A 10840-nucleotide genomic window follows, 5' to 3' on the forward strand; every position below is an offset into this window, starting at 1 on the left:
TATTGCCAAGGCAAAAAAAATTTTTTTCCCTCTTTTAAGACTTGTAGGCTTATTTTCCACAGTTTACACTTAGATTTTTTAAATTATATTTAACTTCAGTACCAACATTCTATTGAAATTTAAAAACTTTAATTTCCTCAAGGACCTAAGATTTGGAATTTTTAATGAATGTTGTGTTTACCTTTTATTCATGTGCCTTGTATTATTCGAATAAAATATAAGAATGCATGAGCTTTAAAGACTATAAAGCACTTTATAAATATATCATTATCAGATAACAAAGTATCATTTTAAAAAATAATTATGATTAGGAAAAAGAGTTAAGTTGATGAAAGGGTAGGGGACCCTAAGTTCATCTGATCCCTGGAATTTAGCTAGATAGTTATCAAGTCATTTTGAACACCTGTGAAATCAGTTGGAGATCTGAGAAAAGAAATGCTGAAATTCTACAAATAGAAAAGCAACCACTCTTTGGAGGTAGGTGGTGTGGTGATGTGAATCAAGGGTAATATACTGGAAGATACAGCAAGGGAAGGGAGCCAGCTTAAGGAGGCTACTGAAAAATATTATAAGGAGCAGAGGACAAAATCAGAACTTTTAGAAGTCTTCTATGGTGGGGGATGTCCCTGGTTTAAAGGGTCCTGCTTGGATGGTGAAGCAGGGCAGAATCCCAGGTGGAACAGTGTGGTCTCAGGATCCCTGGGGTCACACAAAGAATGGGGGTGCCCGAGTGTGGCAGAGTTCCCAGGCATCTGAGCAGAGAACCTGGCTGAAAACAGTGAGTCTAGGTGCCAGCTTTCTGCTTAATGTCACCATATACTGCAAAATGCTACACGATGATGCACTCTCCAGGCAGGGACCCAGCAAAAGGCAAAAGTACAGTGAGACCCTGTTTCCTCCCTGGGAGAAAGGACACCAGTGTTGCAGGAGTCCATAAAGTTTGGAGACTCAAAACTGGGTCATACGCCTGAGATAAAAACACTCAGTCACTAGCTGGGTGAACACAGAGTTGGCTGGAAATCAGGGACACAAGAATGATTGACTGTTTTTCTGTGAGAGCTCACTGAAGAGTAGGGGATGTGAACTTTTAGATCTGGAGTTAGAGATTGGGGTGCTGCCATTTTCATCTCCCTCATCAGTGCTGAAAGCTTTCAGGGAGGAAAATAACACCACATAGTGCAATCTGGAGCCACTTACAGTGAACCCAGCCCCTGGCAAGTAAGGCACAATTCCACCAGGGCAAGGACACATGAAAATCAGCATAACAGGCCCCACGCCCAGAAGGCCAGCATGAATAATGGGATAACACCAAGTTTACTGATCATAGAGAACTGCAGAACTTCAGATCTTGGGGTATATAACATTCGTGGTTTTTTAAAATTATTATTACTTATTATTATTATTATTCTTTAGTATTTCAGTTTTATTTTTTTCAGCTATTTTCTTTTTTTTCAATTCTTTTTAAATTTTTATTTCTATATATATGTAACTTTTTGGTTTTGGCTTCCTTTCATTGTATTTTATTGTGTTTTGTATATATGTAACTTTCTTCCTTTCTAATTTGGGATCTACTTTCTTTTAACAAAGAGACCAAAATAGACCGAGGATCTGGGTTATTGTTTTGTTCTGTTTTACTTCTTGTTTGATCCCTCCTCCTTTTCCTCTTCCTTCTTCTTTTTCTTCCTTTCTTCTTCGTCTTCTTTTCTGTTTTCTTCTGGTTTGTTCTGTCTTTTCTTTTCTGGTGTTTTTGTTGTTATTTTTGTCTTTTCTCTCTCTTTCTTTTATTCTTTTGTGGACATAATGATGACATGGAGAAACTCACCCCTAAAGAAAGAACAGGAGGAAGTACTCACTGCCAGGGATCCAATCAATAAGGAGATAAGTAAGATGTCAGGGCTAGAATTCAAAACAATGACTATAAAGACACTAGCTGGGCTTTAAAAAACAGAAAACACTAAAGAATCCCTTACTATAGAAATAGAAGAAATAAAGTCTCATCAAGCCAAAATTAAAAATGCTATTACTGAGATGCTATAAAAAATGATGGCTCCACCAGCAAGGATAAATGAGGCAGAAGAGAGAGTCAGTGACAGAAGACAAAATGATGGAAAATAAGAAAGCTAAGAAAAAGAGAGAAAAACAACTAGATGAAGGGAGACTTCAAAAATCAGTGATACCATAGAGCAAAGTAATATCCAGATAACAGGAGTCCCAGAATATGAAGAGCAAGGGAAGGGAGCATACATTTTATTGTTAAATTCCAATAATCCAATTAATAACAAAATTTAAAAGTCACATTGATAATAATACAATAATATGAGAATTTAACACCCCACTCACAGAAATGGACAGATCATCTAAATAGCAGATCAACAAGGAAACAAGGGCTTTGAATGACACACTGGACCAGATGGACTTCACAGATCTATTCAGAGCACTCCATCCTAAAGCAATATAAAACAAATTCTTCTTGAATGCACATGGAACATTCTCCAGAATAGCTCACATACTGGTCAAATCAGGTATCAACCAGTACAAAAAGATTGAGACTATACCATGCATATTTTCAGACTACAATGCTTTAAACTTGAACTCAATCACAAGAGGAAATTTGGAAGGAACACAAATTCATGAAGGTTAAAGAGCATCCTACTAAAGAATGAATGAGTCAACTATATCTATCTATATCTATCTATACCTATCTATATCTATAACTATATCTATCTATATACCACATCTTTATCCATTCATCAGTTAATGGACATTTGGGCTCTTTCCATAATTTGGCTATTGTTGATAATGCTGCTGTAAATATTAGGGTACATGTATTCCTTTGAATCAGTATTATTTTTTTAATTTTATTTTATTTTTTTCAGTGTTCCAAAATTCATTGTTTATGCACCACACCCAGTGCTCCATGTAATACATGCCTTCCATAATACCCACCACCAGGCTCATCCAACTCCCCACTCTCTTCCCATCAAAAACCCTCAGTTTGTTTCTCAGAGTCCACAGTCTCTCATGGTTAATCTCCCACTCGGATTTCCCTGCAACTCACTTCTCCTCTCCATCTCCCAATGTCTTCCGTGTTATTTCTTATGCTCCACAGTGAAATAACATATGAAACCCATACGATAATTGACTCTCTCTGCTTGACTTATTTCATTCATCATAATCTCTTCCAGTCCCATCCATGTTGATAGAAAAGTTGGGTATTCATCCTTTCTGATAGAGGCATAATAATCCACTGTATATATGGACCATATCTTCTTTATCCATTCATCCATCGAAGGGTGTCTTGGTTCTTTCCACAGTTTGGTGACTGTGGCTATTGCTGCTATGAACATTGGGGTACAGATGGCCCTTCTTTTCACGACATCTATGTCTTTGGGTAAATACCCAGTAGTGCAATTGTAGGGTCATAGGGAAGCTCTATTTTTAATTTCTTAAGGAATCTCCATACTGTTTTCCAAAGTGGCTGCACCAACTTGCATTCCCACCAAAAGTTTAAGAGGGTTCCCCTTTCTCCACATCCTCTCCACTTGTTGTTTACTGTCTTGTTAATTTTGGCCATTCTAACTGGTGTAAGTGGTATCTCAGTGTTTTGATTTGAATCTCCCTGATGGCTAATGATGATGAACATTTCTTCAAGTGTCTATTAGCCATTTGTATGTCTTCTTTGAAGAAGTGTCTGTTCATGTCTTCTGCCCATTTTTTGATGTGATTATCTGTTTTGTGTGTTGAGTTTGAGGAGTTCTTTATAGATCTTGGATATCAGCCCCTTGTTTGTAGTGTTATTTGAGAACATCTTCTCCCATTCTGTGGGTTGCCTCTTTGTTTTGTTGACTGTTTCTTTTGCTGTGCAGAAGCTTTTGACCTTGAAGTCCCCAAAGTTCATTTTTGCATTTGTTTCCTTTGCCTTTGGAGACATATCTTGAAAGAAGTTGCTGTAACCAATGTCAAAGAAGCTACTGCCTATGTTCTCCTCTAGGATTCTGATGGATTTCTGCCCCACGCTGAGGTCTTTTATCCATTTAGAGTTTATCTTTGTGTATGGTGTAAGAGAATGGTCGACTTTCATTCCTCTACACATAGCTGTCCAATTTTCCCAGCACCATTTATTGAAGAGACTACCGTACCACCAAGACCCAGATTCACAGTACCTATGATTAAGGGTTAACCAGAACATCAAAGAATACCTCATCCTTGTTCCCCACCAGTCTATTAATAACCATCAAGTAATAATAACAGTGGATTACAGCTAGGAGATCTTGAAGAAATAGATTATCTCTAGAGAATAGGGAAAATGGAAAACACAAAGCTAAGAGAGAGCAGAAATGTGGGCACACTAGTCCATACCCTAAAGACAAAGTATCATCAGAGTAATTTGAAGCCTTTAGTGCACGCAGGGTGACTGTAGGAAAAACAGAGTCAAACTCAATCCAACTGGTTACTAGATTAACCCTCACATTAAAGGTTTAGAATAAGGAAAGATATGTTCATTTCCAAGCCAATAAATTTTTATTTCAGTATTTACTATTCTATGTGCCTAGCTTTCAACAAAAAGGTATAATGCTTACCAAAAAAAAAAAAAAAAAAGAAGAAAAGAAAAAAATACATTCTGAAAAGACAGTGTTTATACTAATGTTTATATCAGAACCAGATCCAGATATGAGAGAGAGATTAAAACTACCAGACAAAGAATTTAAGATGATGATTAACAGGTAGAAATTTTAATAGAAAAAGTAAACAAAATATAAGAACAGACAGTTAATTTCAGAAAAGAGAAGGAATCTGTAAGTAATGATCAAGTGGAAATGTCAGAAATAAAAAACATGACAATAAAGATGAAAATTGCCTTTAACAATTTTATCAGTAGACTTGACACAGCTGAAGAAAGAATTGGTGACCTTAAAGAGAGGTCTATAGAAATTACCCACATCAAAACACAAGGGGAAAAAAAGGTAAAAAAGGGTAAAATAATGGAGCATCCAAGAGTTATGGCATAATATCAAACAGTTTAACATATACATTATTAGAATCCTGGAAGTAAGAGAGAGAATAAACAGAATATATAAGTGTGTGTGTGTGTGTGTGTGTGTGTGTGTGTGTGTCTGTGTGTATTGAAGAAGCAATGGCTGTGAATTTTCCAAAATTTTATGACAGATTGAGAAGTTGAAGAACACTAATCAGGATTAATACAAAGCAAAACCCTAGGCATATTATATCCAAACTGCTATAAGTAAATACAGAAAGGAAATTTTGCCGGCAGCTAGAGGGGGGGAAAACCCAACCTGACAAAGACCCATGAATAAGAATTACAGCAGACTTCTCATCAGAAAGTATGCAAGTAAGAAGACAGTAGTGTGGCATTTTTAAAGTGCTTTGAAAAACCTGTCAACTCAAAAGATAGCCTTCAAATATTAAAAGAAATATACATTTTTTTCAGACAAGCAAAAACTGAAGGGGTGCTTTGCCAGCAGACATACTGTACTAGAAATGTTAATGAAAGCTCTTCAGGGAAAAGGATTATGATACAGTCAGAAACCTGGATCTTTATAAAAGGAGTTAAGTATTGGGGTGCCTGGGTGGCTCAGTGGGTTAAGCCGCTGCCTTTAGCTCGGGTCATGATCAGGGTCCTGGGCTTGAGCCCCGCATCGGGCTCCTTGCTCAGCGGGGAGCCTGCTTCTCTCTCTGCCTCCGCCTGCCTCTCTGCCTGCTTGTGATCTCTGTCTCTCTCTCTCTCTGTCAAACAAATAAATAAAACCTTTAAAAAAAAAAGGAGTTAAGTATTAAAAATGCATTAAATGAAGGTAAATGTAATAGGTTGAGTATAATCTCCCCAAAATTCATGTCTGTTGAGAACATCAGAATTTGACCTTATTTGGAAATAGAGTCTTTGAAGATGTAATTGTTTAAATTAATGTAATACTGATTTAGTGTGGGCCCTAAATTCCAAGACTGGTGTCCTTATAAGAAAAAGAAAGGACACACAGAGATACACATAGGGGAAAAACCATGTGATAAGAGGTGAAGATTGAAGCCATGTAGCTACAAGCCAAAGAACACCAAGGATTTCCAGTAGACACTGGAAACTATGAAAGGGCAAAAAATGATTCTTCCCTAGAGCCTTCAGGGGGAGGATGACCCTGCTGATACCTGACTTCAGACTTGTAAGCCTCCAGAATTGTGAGTGAATATTTTGGTTTGTTTGTCTTAAGTCATCAGGTTTGTGTTATGACAACCATAGAAAAATAGGAAAACTCACTTTTATTTTTAATTCTCAAAATTGACATTTTAAATGAAAAATTGCAAAAATGTAATGTATGTTCATAACATATGTAAAAATAAAATATGTGACTATGATAGCAAAAAGGGAGCAAGGGAGAAATTAGAAATATAAGGTCTTCCTAGGGTGACATTCAGAAAAGTTTACCAAAAGGTAAAACAAGAAATATATAAATACGATTTTAAAAAATCATAAAAAATGCTCACTTAAGCATACAGAGACAGAAAGAGAGAGAACAAGAAACAAGGAGTAAGTGGAACAAATAGATAACATTCTCCCTCTCTGCCCCCTTCTTCTGCCCCTGCCCCCTGCATGTGCACATGCTCTCTCTCTCTCTCTCTCTCAAATAAATAAGATCTTTGAAAAAATAGAAATCAAATCTCCGAGAAGAAATAACAATCCTTAATGTGTATATTTCTGAAAAAGAGCTTCAAATTACATGAGGCAAAAACTGATAGATGTGAAAGGAGAAATAGATAAATGCACAATTATAGTTGGAGACTTCAACTCTCCTTTCTCATTAACTAAGAGAACAAGTAAGCAGAATATTAATAAGGATATAGATGACCTGAAAACCGTCAACTAACTTAATTTAATTAACACTTATAAAATAACCACCTCACAAAACCAGAATATATACTATACTCAAGTGTACATGAAACATTTACTAAGATAGATAATATTCTAAACTATAAAAAATTTAAATTTAAAATAATAAATGGGGTACCTGGTTGCTCAGTTGGTTAAGCATCTGCCTTCAGGTCAGGTTATGATCCATGGATCAGGCTCCTGCTCAGTAGGGAGCCTGCTTCTCCCTCTCCCTGCCACTCCCTCTGCTTGTGTGCACTCTCTGTCTCTCTGTCAAATAAAAATTTTTTAAAAATAATAATAAATGTCATACAATACATATTCTTTGAACATAATGAAATAACACTAACAGATATTTGGAAAATCCCAAAATATTTAAATATTAATCAATATACATTCTTTTTTTCTTTTTTAAAAGATTTTATTTATTTATTTGACACAGAGAGAGAGACAGCAAGAGAAGGAACACAAACAGGGGGAGTGGGAAAGGGGGAAGTCAGCCTCCAGCTTAGCAGATGCAGGGCTCGATTCCAGGACCCTGGGATCATGACCTGAGCTGAAGGCGGATGCTTAACGACTGAGCCACCCAGGTGCTCCCCTTTTTAAAATTTTTATAACAACTTTATTGAAATACAATTCACAAACCATGAAATCACCAATTTAAAGTGTATAATCCATTGATTTTTAGTCTATTCACAGTTGTACAACTCTCCCCATAACCACTACGTAATTCCAGAACATTTTTCATCACCTAAAAACTATACCTGTTAGCAGCCACTCCCCCTGCCCCCAGCCCTGAGAAACTAGTAATCTTTTTGTCCTATAGATTTGCCTATTCTGGACATTTCATACTGGTGGAATTAAATAACATGTAGCCTTTATCAATATACTTTCAAGTAACTCATAGAACAAAAACAAAGTCTTAAGTGAAAAAGTATTTGAAATGAATAAAAATTAAAACACAGTATATCAAAATTTGTGGGGTACAACTGAAATAAGGTTTAGAGGGAAACTTATACCATTTAATACTTAGATTATGCTGAGTGAAATAAGTCAAGCAGAAAGAGTCAATTATCATATGGTTTCACTTACTCTGGAGCATAAGGAATAACACATAGGACATTGGGTGAAGGAGAGGAGAAGGGGACTGGGGGAAATTGAAGGGGGAGATGAACCATGAAAGACTCTGGACTCTGAGAAACAAACTGAGGGTTTTGGAAGGGAGGAGAGTGGGAGGTTGGGTGAGCCTGGTGGTGGGTATTATGGAGGGCATGCATGGAACACTGGGTGTGATACATAAACAATGAGTCTTGAAACACTGAAAAAATAAAATAAAGTTTAAATATCAAAAAAAAAGAAAGAAAAAGAAAAGCTTATGTCTAAAATCATAACCCAATCTTCCACCTTGAGAAAGTAGGAAAAAAGAGTATGTTAAACTCAAAGCAAACAAAATAGATGTATTTTATGTCTGCTGCTTACTAGATGGAGACAATGGTTAAATTAGCTGAGTTCAGCTCCTTAGTTTCCTCATTGTAGTCTGATATTAATAGTGCCCATGTTATTGTTGTTGGAAAAAGTAATATAATTCAAATCATGTGCCAGACACATAATATGTGCTCAATGCCCTTTACCGGTTTAGAAAGTCCATGTCTATCCCTACTCTACTGATAGTTTCTATCATGAATGGAAACTGAATTTTATCAAATGATTTTTCTGCCTTTATTAAGATAATAATGTACTTTCTTATTTAGTCTGTTAACGTGGTAAATTATATTGATTGGCCTTTTGAATATTGAACTAGCCTTGCATTGGAATGGATAATTTAACAGAAAATTGGTACTTATATTAATTATATTTTCAGAATATATGTAAAATTTGACTGAGGATAAATTTTGGATTACTAAAGTTTACTTTAATGAGGAAAATTACCTAAGTATATGTGATTGTTTAAAATTTCTTATGTCCTATAAACCCTAAAAGGCAAATGTTCTCATTGAAAAAAATGAGATCAATTTACATAAGACAAATGAATATAATTTTATTCTGAAGAAATCAGAGATGTTCACAAATAATTCTGTATGAAAAATTTCATTCTAGAGTTTATAATAGCAAAGGGAATGGAAGCAATATAATATTTAATCATAAGGGAAATATTGAATTTATTTTGTGTGATAGAATAAAATGCATTTGTAGGAATTTATGCTCCCAATATTTTAAGCCCATAAGTAGAGATCAAGATTCATATATAGAAAAAGAGACTAGAATGGAATACCCTAAAAAATTGATTCTGTGAATTTTTCTATTCTTTATTTCTTTCTACATTTTTTAAATTTCTCACAATTAAATTTTATTACTTAAAAAATAAAGTATCTACAAAAAAAGAATTTAATGCAGTGAAGCATGCAATGTTAGGAGGCAGATTTAGCAGATCCAGAACTAGATGAGCTTTAAGATAAGGATTATCAGTTTATTGAAGGTTCTGACCAAATCTTCATTATTTTTTCACCCACCAGCAGTGATGTAAATCCATGGGCAGTCCCGGGGCCTGAACTGGCTGGATTTGTTGAGTGAGAAGTTGTGATTTCTCTGAAGACTTTCCTACACACCTCCATCCACAGTCCAGACCATTCTATATCCAACATTATTTGATGTAACCTTATAGGTTAACGTGCCAATTTAGGGTGCTCTTTGTACATTCTCATTATGGCTTTTCTTTTTTTCCTCATTGTTTTGTAGCTATGATACCATTTGAAATGAACAATCAAACAGATGTAACAGAATTCATCTTCTTGGGATTTTCCAACCACCCCAAACTACAGGGTTTGTTTTTCCTGATTTTCTCAGTCATTTACCTGACAACACTTGCGGGGAACATGCTCATAATAACAGCCACTAGAATCAGTCTTGCTCTCCACACTCCAATGTATTATTTCCTCAGCAACCTGAGTTTCTTAGACATCTGCTATACATCCACCACCATTCCAGTCATGCTGGTAAACTTCTTCCGGGAGAAGAAGACCATTTCATACGAGGGCTGTCTTTCCCAGATTTTCTTCCTCGTGACATGTGCTGGCACTGAATGTGTCTTATTGGCTGCTATGGCATATGACCGCTATGTAGCCATTTGCCACCCTCTTCGATATCCAGTCCTCATGAGTGTGAAGGTCTGTGTTTTTTTGGTGACTGGGTCCTGGCTGTGTGGGCTGGTGAATTCTGTGACACACACGGTACTGGCAGCCACACTCACGCTCTGTGGACCCAACCAAATCAGCCACTTTCTCTGTGACATTCCACTGCTCCTGAAGCTCTCCTGCTCAGACACCTCTCTGAATGAATCTGTGCTCCATGTGGCCAGTGCCACCATTGGCCTGAGTCCCTGCCTGTTTACTGGAGTGTCCTACATACTCATCATCTCTGCCATTCTTAGGATTCCCTCTGCTCAGGGTAGGAGCAAGGCCTTCTCTACCTGTGCATCCCACCTTACTGTGGTTGTGGTCTTTTATGGAATGGGCAACTTCAACTATGACAGACCCAGAGAAGGTTACTCACTAGACATGGATATTCTGGTCTCTGTGCTCTTCTGTGTTATAACTCCTATGTTGAACCCCATCATATACAGCCTGAGAAACAAGGAGGTCAAGGGTGCCCTGAGGAAGCTGGCTGGAGGGTATGTGATTCCTGGCAATATTAGTGTCTAAAGAAGCTGTCTTCCAAACAGGTATGAAAAATTTCTAAGATTTCCTTTTAACTTCTGCCTTTCTTTCTTTTTCTTTTCTTCCTTCCTTCCTTCCTTCCTTTCTCTTCTCCTCCTCCACCTCTTCCTCCTCCTCCTCCTCTTCAGTTAGCCAGCATATAGTACTTGGTGTTATAGGCATCTAAGCTATTTGTAAATTATAGTTTTAGAGTCCATATCCAGATCCTCAATTCCTATATACCAGCTCCTAAAATTCATCTTTCTCTCCT

At 36.7% G+C, this 10840-nt stretch overlaps 1 protein-coding gene across 1 annotated transcript; it reads left to right on the forward strand.

Moving 5' to 3' along the window:
• Positions 1-9615: 9615 nt before the first annotated feature.
• LOC309843241 (olfactory receptor 5V1-like) lies at positions 9616-10575 on the forward strand (the record flags this gene model as incomplete). The annotated part of the gene is made up of 1 exon (XM_082688573.1): positions 9616-10575. One exon carries the CDS (start codon positions 9616-9618, stop codon positions 10573-10575), a length of 960 nt encoding a protein of 319 aa, XP_082544699.1.
• Between the last annotated feature and the right edge of the window lie 265 nt (positions 10576-10840).

This window comes from Mustela nivalis (assembly GCF_964662115.1).
Source record: "Mustela nivalis genome assembly, chromosome: 10".
Classification (NCBI taxonomy): domain Eukaryota; kingdom Metazoa; phylum Chordata; class Mammalia; order Carnivora; family Mustelidae; genus Mustela; species Mustela nivalis.